This window comes from Nothobranchius furzeri, chromosome 6 (genome assembly GCF_043380555.1).
Source record: "Nothobranchius furzeri strain GRZ-AD chromosome 6, NfurGRZ-RIMD1, whole genome shotgun sequence".
In the NCBI taxonomy this organism is placed as follows: domain Eukaryota; kingdom Metazoa; phylum Chordata; class Actinopteri; order Cyprinodontiformes; family Nothobranchiidae; genus Nothobranchius; species Nothobranchius furzeri.
The window spans coordinates 71,923,372-71,942,005 of NC_091746.1; the positions used below are offsets into that span (position 1 = coordinate 71,923,372).

The 18,634-nt window shown below is 45.5% G+C and overlaps 1 protein-coding gene across 1 annotated transcript; it reads right to left on the reverse strand.

Annotated features, from left to right (window-relative positions):
* Positions 1–1,232: 1,232 nt before the first annotated feature.
* LOC139070492 (uncharacterized) lies at positions 1,233–9,959 on the reverse strand. The gene is made up of 3 exons (XM_070552815.1): positions 9,305–9,959; positions 3,307–3,497; positions 1,233–2,018 (listed from the first exon to the last, which is right to left on the reverse strand). Exons 1-3 carry the CDS (start codon positions 9,360–9,362, stop codon positions 1,350–1,352), a joined length of 918 nt encoding a protein of 305 aa, XP_070408916.1. The 5' UTR covers positions 9,363–9,959; the 3' UTR covers positions 1,233–1,349.
* Positions 9,960–18,634: the final 8,675 nt, after the last annotated feature.

Genomic DNA, 18,634 nt, shown 5'->3' on the forward strand with positions numbered 1-18,634 from the left:
GTCACAATCTTTTTTTTTTCTTTTTTTCATTCAAAATAAAAACAAATAAAACTTGTGAACAATAAGAAAAACATAACAAAAAATCAAATTTGAACGAAAAGGAGCAGAATGAAGAAAAACATCACTTCTGCCCCCTTTTCCAGAATAAATAATCTGTAAAATTTCCATTAGTCAGACACACACACACACACATAGAGATTCATTTAAAACTTTTTCCTGTTCTAAATTCCAGTGCGATCACGATCATTGATTTAATTTACATTTTCATAATATTTTAGTATACTATTTGGTATTTTTGAAAAGTCCTGTTGATGGCGCAGTGGAGCAAATGAATCACAGTGTCAGCTCTGCTTCCCAGCCCTGGTTGCCTCTCGTCTCCCCTTGTGTTTAATGGTTGCACCTGCCTCTCGTTAACCTGATCACCTGCTAAGTGTAGTAAAGCCCTGTCGGTCCTGTGTCTTTTGCTGGTTCGTCTGTTGTCCTTGTGTGTCCTGGCCTCCTCCCAGTGGACCTCCACAGATCAGGTGGTGTCCCCGAACCACAGCAGCTGACTCATTTTGATGAGGAGCTCCTCCTTATGCCCTCCCAGCCACTGGGAAGAAGAACCTCATGTAGGTGAGGGTTTAGACCCGCACTCTCCACCCCCAGACCTCACAATCTCCTTTCCAGCGTGTTTATGTTGTTTCTGTGCTCCAACGCACCTGATCCAGTGCTTGATTCTCCTGCTCAACAATCACCTGCTGATTCAAACCTGTTGAACAAAGACCTTTGATTCCTCCAGACCGGTGTATTAAACAAAAGCAGTTCTGGATTACCGCTCAATCTCTGTGTTACAGTTTTTCCCAATTGTTTACACACATTTTCTGAAAGCTTGTCCCATATTTTCAGAACTCTACACACAAATCCAGAAAATACACACACAATGGGCAAAACCCCTCACTTAACCTGCAAAATTAAACTTCACATTCAAAACAATGTACTTTCTCCTCAAAATGTGATTTTGTTGTCAAATGACACACAAACCATCATATGAACAGACATTTATAAGAACCAGCAGAACACTCATGTGCTCAATGTTAAACACCATGATGAATGGAAAACACTTCTTCTCCATTCATCATGATGACTAAAGCCTCTACGGTTCAGTGTTACACCTACTATACCACAGACAGTATATGCATGCATGTGTTGTTATTTCAGAATATTGTTTTTACACTCTGAACACACAAATACATGGTAGAAATTATTTTATTTTTCCCACAAAACATTGAACACAATGTTTTTCCCATTCCCAACCAACACAAAGTTGCACACATAAACTCCATCCAACAGAAATTTACTGTATACAGTTACAGTAAAACAATAAAACTATGCTGCTTCCTCTCTTCTGTTGCGGTCGGGCCACAGCGCCTCATCCACATGTCGTCCCTGGCCAAGCAGCGGGGGAAATATCTCCTAGCATGGCGATTCCAGCCATGAAAAGAATCAGCTGCTATATCTCCACATGCGTCCTCCATAGCTTGGAGAAGAGGTATACGGGTTTGTGGCTGTCGGTCATACACCTTCCATCTCCATGCAGAAAACAATTCCTCAATGGGATTGAGGAATGGAGAATATGGAGGGAGATAAACAACTAAAAAGCGTGGGTGGCCAGTGAACCGGTTATGAACCACAGCAGCCCGGTGGAAACTTACATTGTCCCGAATGACAACATACCTGGGCTGTTCTGGACCACCTACCTGCTCTGGTGGAATGAGTGTGTTATGTAGGGTGTCCAGGAATGTGATGAGATGGGCGGAGTTGTAGGGGCCAAGGGTAGCATGGTGATGGATGATGCCATGGTAGCCAAGCGCTGCACACATTGTGATGTTCCCTCCGCGCTGGCCAGGGACTTCAACAATGGCACGCTGGCCAATGATATTCCTTCCCCTCTTTCGTCTTTTTGTGAGGATGAATCCAACCTCATCAATGAAGATGAACTGGTGCTCCACTGCTGCTGTCTCAAGCTCAAGGACTCTCTGAAACACACATGACAGTATCAGAAATAAACATGGAGTGGTCACTATTGTGAAGCACATTCATGATGATTACAATATTGAAACATGTATAATTTACTGTACACAGTGTTGAGTGTAAGCATCAATTGCGGGACTCACTTGCACATAGTTATATCGCAATTCTTTGACTCTTTCTGAGTTTCCTTCAAATTGCACCCTGTTGCACCTCCTCTTACTCTCACTCCTCTGGCTCTGCCTCTGTTTCCAAAGTTGGCATCCATTGCTCCAACACAGAAGAGCTCACCTGTTGCCCTTTTATGCTAAAGTTCTGTTTGCTGATTGTAAAACTGTGTGATGGGTGTTTGCCCTCGTGATGAGTCAGTGTGCACATTTGAGTAGCTGTGTGTTCCTTGTGAGAACAAGATAGTTCCTGTATGAAAATTGTGCCAACAGCAGAGAATTGTGTGTAGTGTTTTGAGAAAAGTGTGTTTTAGATTTGAAATTTGAGTGCAAAGCAGGAATTGTGCTTGTCGTTTCGCAAAATTGGTTGGGTTGGTTACTTGGTTACATGTTGTGGTCATTGTGTCTCAAGTACCAGAAAATGTGTGCAAACAATTGGGAAAAACTGTAAGATCATTGTTTTTCTGAAAAATATAACTTTATTTTCCCCACCAACCTTTGTTGTATATTACAGTTTTTCTCAAATGCTAAAACTCATTTCACAAACGTTTCCTCCATGTTCCCCAACGTCTAAACACAACACCCTTTTCTAAAACTACATAAACACAACCACACCTTCTCACTTCAAAACTCAAACTTTCACACCAAAAGAGCAGCTCGAAGCTTTCAAAAATGTAAACACTACACACATCGTTACACACTACAGCAAAACAACTGAAAACACAACGCTCAATTTGTGAGAAGGTTCTTTGTTTCATAACTGCCAATTTGTCCATTTTTAGAAACTTTACAGTTACGGATCTTCTTAGATCTCTGCAGAGGAGTAGGCGTTTAGATTTGTGAGTTTCATATGAAGAGTATAAATCTATAGAACATTCTGCATGTACACTACTGTAACACAACTCAATGCAAATACAGAATCTGTTGCACACAACAGTATTCTTGAAAACATGAGCAGGGTGTGAATTTTTTTTATTTACTTTATTCACAACACACACACACACACACACACACACACACACACACACACACACACACACACACACACACACACACACACACACACACACACACACACACACACACTCTGTGCGGCATCATGCCGCTGAGCTGCATCGGGCCACATCACCTCATCCACATCGCGGGCTGTATTGTCTCTTGCCAGGCACCGCGGGAAAAACGCGCTGGAATGGCGAATCCATCCTTGTAAGGCCTCCACTGGGATGTCACCACAGGCCAGCTCCATTGCCCTTAGGAGGTTCTCTCTGGTGTATGGTTGTCTGTCAGAAACCTTCCATCTCCACGATGAGAAGAACTCCTCTATAGGGTTCAGGAAAGGGGAGTAGGGTGGCAGACAGACATTTAAAAAGTGGTTACTGTTGGTGGTGAACCACTCTCTGATTTGGTTTGTTCTGTGGAAGCGGACATTGTCCCAAATGACCACATAAATGTGATGTGCGGGCCCAGGATGGTGTTGTTGGCGGTCCAGGAGGATGTCTTTTAGCTCCTCTAGGAAGGTGAGGAGATGTGGTCACAGCATTAGCAACAAGTGTCTTCAATTTTGAGTCGTTGTGTGTAATGAATGACGACAGGTGTGTTCACTGTGTTCAATTAGTGCTGACTGTGGCAAGCATTTGGCATCACATGAGCTTTCATTTGAGAATATGAGCAGAGTTATTTTGCAACTTGTGTTTTAGCAAGAAAAAATGTGTTTGGATTCATGAGAACGGAGGATTGTGTTTTGTGAATTGTGTCTTCATGTGAAATGTGTTTATGTTGGAAAATGATGGCTAGATTTAGTAGATGTGTTTAGACAACTGGTCCTTTGGTTTAGAGGATTGGCTTTTGTGTTTTAGCATTTGAGAAAAACTGTAATGCTAAAGTGGCGTCACTTAATCAATCAAAGCTTTATTTATTTACAGCGCCTTCCACAACCCTTTTCGGGCACCCAAGGCGCTAGAACACATTGTAAAAAGACATAAGATCATAAAAAGAGAGGTTAAGACCATTGACATATATACTGGACAATTCGTGTCCGCAGGCTCCAATTATGAGTTTTTGAGCCATAATGGGAGGTGGCCACCACCGCCATTTTGACCGTGTCACAGGTTCCGTCAAGCCCAGACAATTCCATAAAAGGGAAAAGAGGTGGAGCTGAGGGTGAGGCTGTAAGGCTGGGATCAACTGACGACACCTGTCGAACTGAAGCGATGTAGCTACAAGCTAACGCGGAGGTGGGAGCTAAGCTAACGGAGGCAGCTACCTAGCTACAACCGGAGTTAACTGTGCACAACACCAGAGCTTCTGAGTCAGAGATACGCCGGGCTGACCGCTGGGTAAAACCGGGTGGAACACAGAGGTCTCCCGAGAGCTCCACAAGCCGGCAGCCGCGCAGCAGACAAGCGCCGCTGCGGTCAGAGATCCGCCGATGTAACGGCATGAAGGTTCTCTGATTTGTGCCAAAGGTCACATTTGCCCAGCTGGGTCAAGCTGGGACAAACAGTACTTTGAATCCACAGATTAAAGCCCAAGGAGCCACAATGTCTGCCAAGATCATAACACCAGTATCTGCTGTTCCGTCAGAAGAAGGACACTTCAAGCCACGATGATAATAATTAAATAATAATTAATAAACTTATGACTTTATCACTGTTTAAATAATCATTAATACATGATCACTTGGTTCAGATATAAAGGTATTTTAATCACATGAAATGGATTATTATGCTTTGGTTATTATAATGATAATTATTATAATGATTAAAGATGTGTTCAGCAAAGAAGACCTTCACCCTGTCAGCTAACACAGAGTTCAGATAAACAATAACTGCAGGATCTTTCATGGCGATTAAAACGAAGAGTCGGAGTACCCGGCCCGGAGGGTTACCGGGGTCCCACCCTGGAGCCAGGCCTGGGGTTGGGGCCCGTGAGCGAGCGCCTGGTGGCCGGGCTTTCGCCCATGGGGCCCGGCCGGGCTCAGCCCGAACCGGATACATGGGCTCGTCCAACTGTGGACCCACCACCCGCAGGAGGAACATGAAGGGTCCGGTGCAATGCGAATCGGGTGGCAGACCAAGGCGGGAGCCTTGGCGGTCCAATCCCCGGACAAGAAAACTAGTTTTTGGGACATGGAACGTCACCTCGCTGGCGGGGAAGGAGCCGGAGCTTGTGGCAGAGGTTGAGCGGTACCGGCTAGATATAGTCGGACTCACCTCGACACATTGCATTGGCTCTGGAACCCGAGACCTGGAGAGGGGTTGGACACTCTACTTTGCTGGAGTTGCTCCGGGTGAGAGGCGGAGGGCTGGGGTTGGCTTTTTGTTAGCCCCGAGACTCTCTGCCTGTGTGTTGGGGTTTACCCCGGGGGACAAGAGGGTAGCTTCCTTGCGCCTTCGGGTCGGGGAACGGGTCCTGACTGTTGTTTGTGCTTATGGGCCAAATATCAGTTCAGAGTACCCACCCTTTTTGGAGTCCCTGGGACGAGTGCTAGATAGTGCTCCATCAGGGGACTCCATTGTCATGCTGGGGGACTTCAATGCTCACGTGGGCAATGACAGCTTGACCTGGAGGGGTGTGATTGGGAGGAACGGCCCACCTAATCTGAACTCGAGCGGTGTTTTGTTATTGGACTTCTGTGCAAGCCGCAGTTTGGCCATAACGAACACCATGTTCGAACATAAGGATGCCCACCGGTACACTTGGTACCAGGGCAGCCTAGGTCACAGGTCGATGATAGATTTTGTAGTCGTATCATCTGACCTGCGGCCGTATGTTTTGGACACCCGAGTGAAGAGAGGGGCGGAGCTGTCAACTGATCACCACCTGGTGGTGAGTTGGATCAGATGGCAAGGGAACATGCCGCGTAGACCTGGCAGACCCAAACGCATAGTGAGGGTCTGCTGGGAACGCCTGGCAGAAGAACCTGTCAAGACGGTCTTCAACTCCCACCTCCGGCAGAGCTTTGACCACGTCCCGAGAGCAGTGGGGGACATTGAGTCCGAGTGGGCCTTGTTCCACTCTGCGATTGTCGAGGCGGCTGTTGCTAGCTGTGGTCGTAAGGTGGCCGGTGCCAGTCGTGGTGGCAACCCCCGTACCCGCTGGTGGACACCAGAGGTTCGGGGAGCCGTCAGGCTGAAGAAGGAGGCCTACAGGGCGTGGCTGGTCTGTGGGTCTCCGGAGGCAGCAGACAGGTACCGGATAGCCAAGCGGAGTGCAGCAGTGGCAGTTGCCGAGGCAAAATCTCGGGCGTGGGAGGAGTTTGGTGAGGCCATGGAGAAAGACTATCGATCGGCTCCAAAGAGGTTCTGGCAAACTGTCCGGCGCCTCAGGAGAGGAAGGCAGCAACTCGCTCACACTGTTTACAGTGGGGATGGGGAGCTGCTGACGCCAACTGAGGCTATAGTCGGACGGTGGAAGGAATACTTTGAGGAGCTCCTCAATCCCACCAATGCGCATTCCGAGGAGGAACCAGAGCTGGGAGGCCTGGGGATGGACTGTCCGATCTCGGGGGCAGAAGTTGCTGAGGTAGTCAAACAACTACACAGCGGCGGAGCCCCGGGGGCGGATGAGGTTCATCCTGGGTATCTCAAGGCTATGGATGTTGTAGGGCTGTCATGGTTGACACGTCTCTACAACATTGCGTGGTCATCGGGGGCAGTTCCTAGGGAGTGGCAGACCGGGGTGGTGGTCCCCATCTTTAAGAAGGGTGACCTGAGGGTGTGTTCCAACTATAGGGGGATCACACTCCTCAGCCTCCCTGGAAAGGTCTACGCCAAGGTACTGGAGAGGAGGGTCCGATCGATAGTTGAATGTCAGATAGAGGAGGAGCAATGTGGTTTTCGTCCTGGCCGTGGAACTGTGGACCAGCTCTATACCCTTGCAAGGGTGATGGAGGGGGCATGAGAGTTTGCCCAACCAATCCACATGTGCTTTGTGGATTTGGAGAAGGCTTATGACCGTGTCCCCAGGGGCACCCTGTGGGGGACGCTCCAGGAGTATGGGGTGGGTGGCTTTCTGTTAAGGGCCATTCAGTCCCTTTACCAGAGGAGCGTGAGTTTGGTCCGCATAGCCGGTAGTAAGTCGGACCTGTTCCCAGTGAGGGTTGGACTCCGCCAGGGCTGCCCTTTGTCACCGGTTCTGTTCATCACTTTTATGGACAGAATTTCTAGACACAGCCGTGGTGTGGAGTGTGTCGAGTTTGGTGGCAGGAGAATCTCGTCTCTGCTTTTTGCGGATGATGTGGTCCTCCTAGCTTCATCCAGCTCTGACCTTCAGCTCTTGCTGGGTAGGTTCGCGGCCGAATGTGAAGCGGCTGGGATGAGGATCAGCACCTCCAAATCTGAGACCATGGTTCTCAACCGGAAAAGGGTGGCTTGCCACCTCCGGGTCGGGGGAGAGGTCCTACCTCAAGTGGAGGAGTTTAAGTATCTCGGGGTCTTGTTCACGAGTGAGGGTAGGAGGGATCGGGAGATCGACAGGCGGATTGGTTCGGCGTCTGCAGTGATGCGGACGCTGAGCCGATCTGTCGTGGGGAAGAGGGAGCTGAGCCAGAAAGCCAGGCTCTCGATTTACCGGTCGATCTACGTCCCAATCCTCACCTATGGTCATGAGCTTTGGGTAATGACCGAAAGAACGAGATCGCGGATACAAGCGGCCGAAATGAGTTTCCTCCGTAGGGTGGCCGGGCTCAGCCTTAGAGATAGGGTGAGGAGCTCGGACATTCGGGAGGGACTCGGAGTAGAACCGCTGCTCCTCCGGATCGAAAGGAGTCAGTTGAGGTGGCTTGGGGATCTGGTCAGGATGCCTCCTGGACGCCTCCCCGGGGAGGTGTTTCGGGCATGTCCTGCCGGCAGAAGGTCCCCGGGTCGACCCAGGACACGTTGGAGAGGTTACATCTCCAATCTGGTCCGGGAACGCCTTGGGGTCCTGCCGGAGGAGCTGGTGGACAAGGCCGGGGAGAGGACGGCCTGGAGCTCCCTAATTGGGATGCTGCCCCCGCGACCCGGACCCGGATAAGCGGAGGAAGACGAAGACGAATAACTGCAGCACATGTTTTGACGCATGACCAAGCTTTCTTCCGGAGAGAGGGGGAGTGTTCTGAGAGAGTTTGGTAAAAACTAACCATCACAGATTTCACGTCCAGTCCTGAACGAGACATCTTCCTGAGGAGCCAGGGACGGCCGCCCTGCTGACCTCATGCACGCTGTTCTGTCGTGCCGACAAGAACGGCTAAAGAACAAACGAACCGTAAACCAGCTAACGCAAGACTCTCCCAGAGTCATTGATTTCTGAAGTTAAGTTAAAAGACGAAACGTGCATCTGCCAAACGCTTCGTACAGCCGTGTACCCAGGACATCTCTGGACCGGACGATCGGACACTTGCGTCTATTCTACCAGCCGAAGTGCCACCTTGGATGAACCCATCCTCCTGACGTCCGGATCCACAGAGGGGGTCCTGTTTTGGGTGAGGTAGAACACGACAGATGACGTTTGATGCCGTTTTCTCTAAAAATAACAGTTATCCGCAAAACATCATTTCATCCAGAACACCTTCCATTCCCTCTGAAAGAAACCTTCTGGGAGCTGCATTCACGCATTCAAAACTCACCATTCTCAATTTTAACTCCATCCAACACGGGTTTGCTTTTAAACAAGTAATATCAAAGCTGTTAAGGATTGTCATCAAAATTGCCATTTAGGAATTGTCATTTCATGGTTGTCGTTTAAAATCTTTCAGTTTAAAATTGTTGGTAAATAAATTTCTTCATTTTAAAACTTGCCTCATTATTGAAACGAAACACAGAAAAGGGTTGCATTTCCAGTTTATCGAATGAAAAGAATCTTACTGAATCTTCTGTTTAATAAATAAACTTTGCTATTAATTTAAATCTTAAATTAATATTCACACCATTACACTGAGCTGCCGCTGAGGGGAGGGGACCATACTGATAGTGGGAACCCAGCTCCACCAACATGTTATATTTCAACCCATTTTCTAAAGTGCAGCGTTATGTTAAATGCACTGGGTTTTACCCTATTACATTTAAATTTCATGGTTAAACAGTACATGTTAAAATCTAAGCTCAGCTCGGCAGTGACCTAAAATACATGAATATAATTTTACTTACCGAAAAATGGAGACTCCTTGGACGCTCTATTAGTGCAATTAATGCCACAGCAAGTCATTTTGTCCAACAATTGCACAAAAATATCCAAACAAGAATACACAAACGCTCCAACTAACGGTCTAAGTTGAGAGACTGAAAATAGCGGAACAGTTTTCAGGCCAGACCGAGGCTCTACTGAGGCCTTTCCTCGGAGCTAGTGTAAATCCCCTGAAAAGGGGAGTAATTGATAAAAGAAACACGGACACGTTATTCCCTCTGCTCAAACGTGTATTGAATGAGCCAGGAGGGTCGTGCTCTCTTCTAAGGCTCACTAGCGCTAGACTCCCTCCGGTGGCCACACTTCGTTACTACAATGACTAAATTGCAATGAAGTTTAAGATGCATAACGGAAAAAGTACTGACAAACAATGCAAATGTAAACAATAATGAACCGTTTCTTATTATTCATTAAATCACACATACTGGTAAACACAATAAACAGTAATTAGAACATTTCAACCCATCACATACTCCCCCTCACAGTTAGATGTTGTCCTCAACATCCTAGGGTGTCTCTATACGTGGAAATAAACACAAACAAGTGGAACAAAGTTCTGACAAAATTAGACTGGCGGACAATACAATCTTTACAGCCACGACTTGTCACCAGCATTGGCGGTTCTAGGGGCGGGGCCACAGGGGCACTGGCCCCTGCTGAAATATGATTGGCCCCTGTAGTGCCCCTGTCCTGTCACTTATCTGTCCTTTGTGCGGTGATGAGATTATAGGTGGATGCAATTCCGAGTCCAAACACTAGTGGCCGTGTGGCGCTAAGGAGCAAAATAGTGTGTGAAATCCAACAGAAGAAGATTTGAAAGATTCCAAGAAGGGAGAACTTTTCAACCGACATCGGATCTGATGAGAGTCCACGTTATGAGGAGTTTGTTGGTAAGTCACGAATCACTGTTTACTCACAGTTGCCATGTAAGTCAAGTCTGACAATAAGTCCAATGGAAAGCAATGCCGACATTAGTTAAAGGTAATGTTAAAAAGGGCTTGTGAAAAAACGTTAGCCCTTGCTAATCCATGTACTTCTTTTGTAATCTGCATTTCGTGTGTTAATAGTTGGCACTGTCTGATAGAGAACATGAAAAGAAAGGGTCAGATACAGGCGGGAATTCTGCAGTTTTTTCCCAAGAGAGTGAGTGTGTCAGCTGGTGAAAACGAGCATGGAGAAATCAGAGAGAGAGCAGCAGGAGGCAGTAGACCAGAGGCTGGAACAGGGCAAGGGACCTCCATTCCCCCTTTATCAGGTCAGAAAGAATATAATCTTTATTGTGCAACAGTCATGTCAGATAAACACGAGAGACAGCCTCTTGTAGGACATACCATGCTGGGAAATCAGCGTACGTGTAATATAAACGCGCCGTGGCGGCATGGTGTTGCGGGAATTTTGTGGCATTCGTGCTGCCACGGTTGATACTAATATCACCGCAACGCCGGACTTGTGAATGCATATTACAACTTGGCGCAACAGAAGGGGGTATCATGATCACGTGGGCAGTTACTGCCGAGCTCCGGCCGGCAACTATATTGAAAATGAAAGTAAACATGGGCCGTAAGTTTGGCTTTTCTAAACAGAATCAGCTGAGATGATGGCCGGGGAGCCTCTCCGTAAGAGTTGAAGCTCAGATCACCAGAGACTGCACGGGGACAGACACCTTCTGGAGCGGCTTGTTAAAAAAGCTTAATGAGTGTGGCTTTGATCGCAATAAAAAGCAAGTTATGTCCAAGATAAACTGAAGTCCGTGGCAGCGCAGAGACCGCCCCCAAGCTCCCTTTTCACCGCCATCGCATAATCTTTTGTAAAAAGATCATGATTGCACCACATTATCCAGCAGGACGGACTGACCACTTATAAACGACCTAATGCTGCCCATTGTGTTCTGCTTATAATTGAGGATAACCTTTTCCCATTTTATCTTGGAGCTGATCCAGTTAATGTGGAGTCATTTTCTTGCACAGAAAATTTGCATTGAGCTTTTAATATTTATCAGTAATAATTGGGTCAGTTATTCCAAGCACCAAAAATAAAGGATTATTGTTTAAATTGATAGAAGTTGTTAATCGTGACAAATCATTAGTGGCAAAGTTGCTTCCCTTTAGTAAATGATTTTACGTTTCTCAAAGCATCTTTCCATTCATCATCAGTAATGTTGCAGTTAAGTTTCCTTTCCCACAATTCCTTCAAGGTTTCCCTAAATTGTGACATTTTGATGTATTGTAAAATGTGTGGGAAAAGTCCTTGTTTGAAACACTGAATTTTCTAATTGGTTGATTAAGTAAGGTCAGGGTTAAGTTTTCCAAAGAGATTTTGTGTTTTGGATATTCCTTTGTTAGTCCAACTTTTCCTGCCATTATTCTAGGTAAAAATAAAAAAAATCACCATTATCTCAAATTTGTTAAATGATGTTATCTTGTACTAATGGCACATATGTTTACTGAATTCTTCCGCTTCATGATGATGTGGTTTACTATAACATTAACATAATGGATTTAAATTGTATTGGTTTCTTTGTCTACATCTACCACATCTCATCTTTATAGTCCAATCTTTCAAGTCTTCAATTTCAAATAAATAAAAATGTGGTCTCATAGAAAACAAAGTTTTGGCTGGATTTAGCTGGAGTTTGACATATATTTGTATTTTAGCTGCAAACTGGGACAAGACTCTCTCCAATTCAGACAACCAGAGTGAAGTTAATGACTCAACCTTCCATCCTGCTGGGCCACCAGAGTCACCAATCAATGCTAATCCTGCAGGATCAAATGGTAAACATTGATCTTTGAAAGTAATAAATGCTTGTGTATGTATTTGGCTTATGTTAGATAATTTCTCATTTGATGTTTTCAGACATCTTCCAGTGTGATGCACAGAATCCTGCGCAGACATCAGAACGGTGTTCTGTTCCAGTAGGACCTGGTGGTGTGCTTCTCATTTTGTAAAGGCTCTTTAAATTTAATTGAATTTTGCAGTCAGTCACTTGCAGATTCTGAATGCCATGAATGTTAAAGGTTGAGAGATATAAGCAACTGACTCAGACTTATTTAATTGACTTCCCACCAGACATTTCCCAGTCAAGAGCAGAGGGTCCTGTGATATTCTTCTGGTGTTTTTTCCACACACAAACATATTTTAACCTGATATTTGTGGCTTTGCAAAATAAATTGAATGCTAAAATTTCTCAAATGCTGTGTGTGGTTGTATTTTGTCAATGTACAGTAAAAATTGATGTACAATTGCATTGATGTTTTTCAACATGGTGTTGGGGTAAACTGTATCTACCATACAAAACTGGGAATAGTATGCAAGTATGTTGGACTGTACGTGGCCCCTCTATAAATATTGTGGCCCCTTGATGGCCCCACCCTCAGAAAAATCCTAGATCCGCCACTGGTCACCAGTAGGAATATTCAAAAAAAAAAAAAAAAAAGAAAAATAAAAAAATTTCATGTTTCCATACAAATAAACTGGCTACAGCGTTTGCTATGGGGCCTACATTCAAGTTCATAACGTCCTTAAGTCAAATGCCTGACATCAGTACAAACTCATTGTTTTCTGTTACACCCGCATTTTGTGGTAAATGTCCATATATTTGTCTTATATCACAGCCCATACACAAAAGATGCTGATTGCCATATAGCTGTGGGTGCATCCAGGCTGGGGGTCTCACATAAGGGGAGAGTGCAGCAAGACTGTAGCATGACGGAGAACCAAGTTCTTCATACCTCAATGTCTTTGGGGGCCGACGCAGTCTTTGTGGTCGCTGCAATCTTATTTCCGTTTCACAGTCAGAAGTATGATCAGGCGGAGCCATTGGTGCCTCTACTTGATCATCAGGTAAGTTTTCAATCTGAATGTGTTGAGTGTCGGGATGCAGTTCATCTTTCCACTCAGACTGGTGAGGTCCCACTGCGTAGTCCAGTGGTTCTGATTCAGGTGTATCTGGTGCGGCTCCAATGGGATCATCTGTAGATTGAATAGGCTGAGTTGATGAGAGAAACGGAGAATGAATGAGATAGTAACTATCTTCATCATCGTCATCCTCCGATTCCTCCCTGGCGTCCTCCTTTGCTGTAGTTTTTTTCTTAGATTTTGCAGATGTGGGCATCCTACCTTCCAATGGTAGGTGATTGCAAGGCAAGATGTGATTCCTGTGAAGTATCCTAGCTCTGCCTTTCCCACTTTCTGGTCTCAGTTCATACACAGGGATATCGTTTCCCACCTGTCGAACCACAGTGTATATGCTGTCCTCCCAGTAATTCCTAAGTTTTCCAGGACCACCACGAGGAGTCAAATTCCTCACTAACACCCGGTCACCTGGGGACAACACCGAGCTCCTCACTTTAGTGTCGTAGATCCTTTTGTTACTTTGAGCAGCTTTCTGTGCGTTTTCCTTTGCAATCGTGTAAGCCTGTTGCATTCCCTGCTTCCACTGTTCGACATAAGCATGGTGATCATGGCTTCCTGTTTCTGTTGGTAAGCTGAACAACACATCAATAGGCAGTCTTGGGGAGCGGCCGAATAACAGGTAAAATGGTGAAAAGCCTGTCACCTCTGTGCGTGTACAGTTATAGGCAAAGACAAGCTTATTCAAAGAGTCTTTCCAGTTTGTCTTGTCTTTCTCAGTGAGGGTCTTGAGCATCTGAATCAATGTCCGATTAAACCGCTCGACTTGGCCATTCCCCTGAGGGTGGTATGGTGATGTTTTTGATCCTGCCATGCTGCAGTATTTGGAGAGTTGACTGAAAAGTTGATTCTCAAACTCCCCCCCTTGGTCGTGGTGGATACGTGCTGGAAACCCAAACTTCAGAGCATAGTCATTGAAAATCTTGTCTGCTACTGTTTTTCCAGATTTTGATGTGGTGGGGTAGGCCTGGGCGAATCGTGTAAAATGATCTACAATCACTAGTATGTATTCATAACCACCTTTACACCTCTCTAGGTGTAGAAAATCCACTGACACAAGTTCAAAAGGCTGTGTGGTAACAATGTTCGAAAGAGGAGCTCGTTTCTCTGCTAGGTTTCTTTTGTTTCAAACATGTACATTTCATCACATACTGTTCTATTTCACGTTGCATGTAGGGCCAGAAAAATCGATCTCTGATCAAGCTTGTTGTCCTATCAGTACCCTGATGACCCATCTGGTCATGCAGCTCATTTAGGACCCGTGCTTTGTGTTGTTCTGGAAGAACTAACTGCTTCCTGCGGGCTGTCTTTCTCCAAAGTACACCATGTTCATCTGGTTCCAATCTGTCCCATTCCCTGAATAAACACCTAGTTTGAGGGCCAAGCCGGTCTAGTTCTTGGCGGGAAGGTTTCACTCCAGACATCTTGGACTGCAACAAAACTCTGATATGAGTGTCATTTTGTTGACCTAACCGTATATTTGCCTGTGTTATTGACGGAGAACATTCCTGTGTGTCAACCAAACTGTGAATAGAAATTGGCATTGACCAGGAGGCGTGCGACTCTGACTGTGTCTCCACTGCCAAAGCAGTTGCTCCTACAACATCATAAGACATCTCTTCTGTGCACTCAGCCATCAAGTTTTCCACATCCAATGGCATCCGGGACAAACTATCAGCGTCAATGTTTTCTCTGCCTGGCCGATACTTCACTGTGAAGTTAAAATCAGCAAGCTCCGCAACCCATCTACTCCCTGTAGCATTTAGCTTAGCAGTTGACAACACATAAGTTAATGGGTTGTTGTCGCTGTAAACTGTGAAAAATGGGGCATAATACAAATAGTCGCGAAATTTTTCTGTGATGGCCCATTTAAGAGCAAGAAATTCCAATTTGCCTGAATGGAGATTGTAGTTTTTTTCTGGTGCTGACAGAGTCCGGGATCCGTATGCGATGACACGTAACTTTCCATTTTGTTTCTGATACAGTACAGCCCCAAGGCCTTTGCTGGAAGCGTCTGTATGAACAACAAATGGGAGAGAGAAATCTGGAAATGCCAGAATAGGTGGGTGAATCAAACAATCAATCAGCTTCTCAAGAATTTGTTGATGGCCTTCTGTCCACTCAATTGGAGTGTGGGATGGCACTACTTTTATCTCAGTGTAGCTTTGTGATTTTTTCCCTTTACAGGGTGGTCGGCTCTGGTCTTTACCTGGCCCTTTGGTCAGATCATACAGAGGGGCAGCAATGCGGGAAAAGTCTCTAATGTACTGACGGTAGTAGCTTAGAAGTCCTAAAATTTGCCTCAACTCACCAACAGTTTTTGGTTCTTTATCTTTTAAAACACGGACCGCTGCAGTATCCGAAGGATCTATTTTATTTCCCTCTGCTGATACTATTCTTCCAAGATAGCGGATTTCAGTCTTAAACAGCTCACATTTGCTGGGTTTTAATTTTATTCCATGTTGTCTGAGTCATTGCAAAACTTTTCGAACATCACTGACATGACTTTCAAATGTTTTACTGAACACGAGTGTATCATCCAAATATGGGACGCATATTTTGTCACGAAGCCCTTCAAGGCACTCTTCCATGCAGCGTTGGAAGGCCGCTGGTGCATTCATTAACCCAAATGGGATCCTATTCCATTCATATAACCCCCAGGGGGTGACAAAAGCGGTCAAATGTTTACTGTCTTTTGCCACAAACCCCTGGTGGTATGCCTTTCCCTGGTCAAGCAGAGAGAACATGGTGTTTCCACCAAGACCATCCATAAGGTCCTGAACTCTTGGAATTGGCTGCCGATCAGGATGTGTTTTTCGATTCAGTTCCCTGTAGTCAATGCAAAGACGCATCGAACCACACTTTTTCCTGACACAAACGACAGGCGAGGCATAGGACGAGTATGATTTCTCAATCCATCCATGCACAATCAGATCAGTCAAATAGTCCTTCATTTCATCATATAACGGTTTAGGGACTGACATGTAAGTACGGGCAACTGGTTCTGAATCTTTTAGCTCAATTTTTAACTGAAGCTTCTCTATACACCCAATGTCATTGTCAGATCGAGAGAAAGAATCTGACTCCTCCTTTAACATATCACGTACAATCTGTCTTTGAGCCTCAGTCAGGTGACTGAGATCAATAGGAGGCTCCCACGGTTCTGTAGAAGCTTCCCGGTCCTCACTATTGTGAGTCTGGATATCATTTATGCACACGGGTAGCTGCGAGTCATTTCCTGTGTTGACTGGATACACAGATATGACTGGCTGTGCAGTGCCGATAACTACTCTTTTTGTTAACGTGATGTCGCGATCTGTGGGGTTTTGTACACTAAGAACAATATTAGGCTGAACACCTTTCCGTACATTAAGCAGAGTGTCACAAAACTGGAGCCCCTCTGGCCACAGTGGGTTCCCATCAGGTTCAAACACCAACATAGTGTCCTCTTTGAATGGTCTGACGTTGATTCTGCATTTTACTTGGAGAGTACTATGGCTTGGCACACTCATTCTCGAACATGCTGTTTTAACCAGATACTCACATGCTCGTTCCACCCTTACCGCTTTAATGAACGCCTTCTCATTCCCCCTTTTTAAAGTTGGGAAAGCCATTTTTACACTTTTTAAAAACCCCTCTTTTGCTTCATTGTTGTTCATTTCAGCCTGACCATTAGTAATAATGTGTTCAATAACATTAAAACCAATAATGGGGCGGGAAAGTTGGCTGCCTTTCATAACAAGCACTGGGACATAAAACTCTTGCGGACCAGCTGCTAGTTTAAACAACACTTCTACCCATCCTACGTATGGCATCTCTGTGCCGTTGGCAGCCTCAACTTGTAGATCACCTGGGTTAACAATTTCTGCTATGTCCCTGAGTTTAACATCTGGAATGTTCTCAGCTTTCCATGCTTCATCAACTGCACAAACTTGCGACCCAGTATCCCAGAGCGCTTCTGTTTTCTTTTGTTGTAGGTAGCAGCTAATGAAACACTTCTTTCCCACCAGGTCGACTACTGTAGTGTCTTTCTTTGAGATACTTCTTTTCTTTTTCCCTGTCGTTGTTTTGCATAGTTGTGTCTTTTTAACGGTTGTTATGGGTGGCTTACAGGTCTCTCTGTGTTCTGGCCAATGACTCTCCTGGCATTCTTTGGAACAGTAGAGCATCACTTTGCACACTGAACATTGTCCAAATCTTTTTTCTCCTTCCGTTCCTCCACAACTGTCACATTTTAGGGACCTCTTGGTGTGTATGGTCACTCCCTGTCCCGCGGGGGCAACCCTCCCTCGTTTAAAGGATACTCCCTTATAGTAGCATGCATGCCTCTGTTCCCTCTGCAGCCAGCTTGGAAATGTTCACTACTTCCACACCTGTAGCAATGTTGGCAGAAGTTTTCTCCTTGCTCCTGGCATGTATAGCACCTCGGTCTGGCACGTGGCACCGGGTATTGTTGTGGTGCAAATCTTTGTTGAAACTGGGCAGTTCCTCTCATTAATCCTGGATCAGCTGGACCTTGGTATTCCTGTAGAGGCCCTCTCTGATGATGAGGAACCGTTGCACCCTCTCTGGTCCAGGTGGTAAACTGTGGGTGAGTATTTGACATGTGATAGGGATAACCATACTCTGGTCCTTGGCGCACTGCAGGTTGTGTATTATTTTTCTCTTCTTTGTTGTGGATGGATTCCCTGATCTGTGCAACCTCAGTTTTGAGGTCCTTTAGCAAAAGCATATCTGCTTTAATTTCTTTCAGGTCTGAAAGAAAATCGGTGGGGAGTGTAGTAACATTTTGATCTTCCACAGGTTTCCTCTTACTACCTGTGTCACTGGACTGGACTGCATGCACAGCAGTAAATCTCTGTGTTGTGGCTCTCTTCTTATCCTGTCTTTCTTTATCATTAGCACAGGCGATATTTAGAACTTCAAGGAGTAGCTCATCTGAGGTGTTTGGTTTCAACAAATGTGGTTGGAGATCAGTCTTTATGCAGTCACTTTGAAGGCCAGTGAGAACTGTGTGCATAAACATTCTTTGTACCAGTGCCGGATCATACTTAAGACCAGATTCAGCCTCTTGGGAAGCAAACAATATTCTTTGTCGCAGATCCATTGCTCTAATAACAAAGTTCTGTGGTGTTTCTCTGCTGTTCTGCACTTCTGTGGTAAGTTGTTTGTATAACTCAGTTGCGCTTTTCCCTTGATAATGTGAACGAAGGATTCTCCTAAGAGTGGGAAGGGACAGACCACTCTTTCCTTCCAAGTAGCTGCGCAGCTGTAGACCAGGAACTATTGCCCTTATAACAGCACCCACTATCTCTGACTCGTGGTAACCTTTGCTGAGACCATTCTCTATTTGGCGGGCCAAGCTGGAAAATGTTAATCTG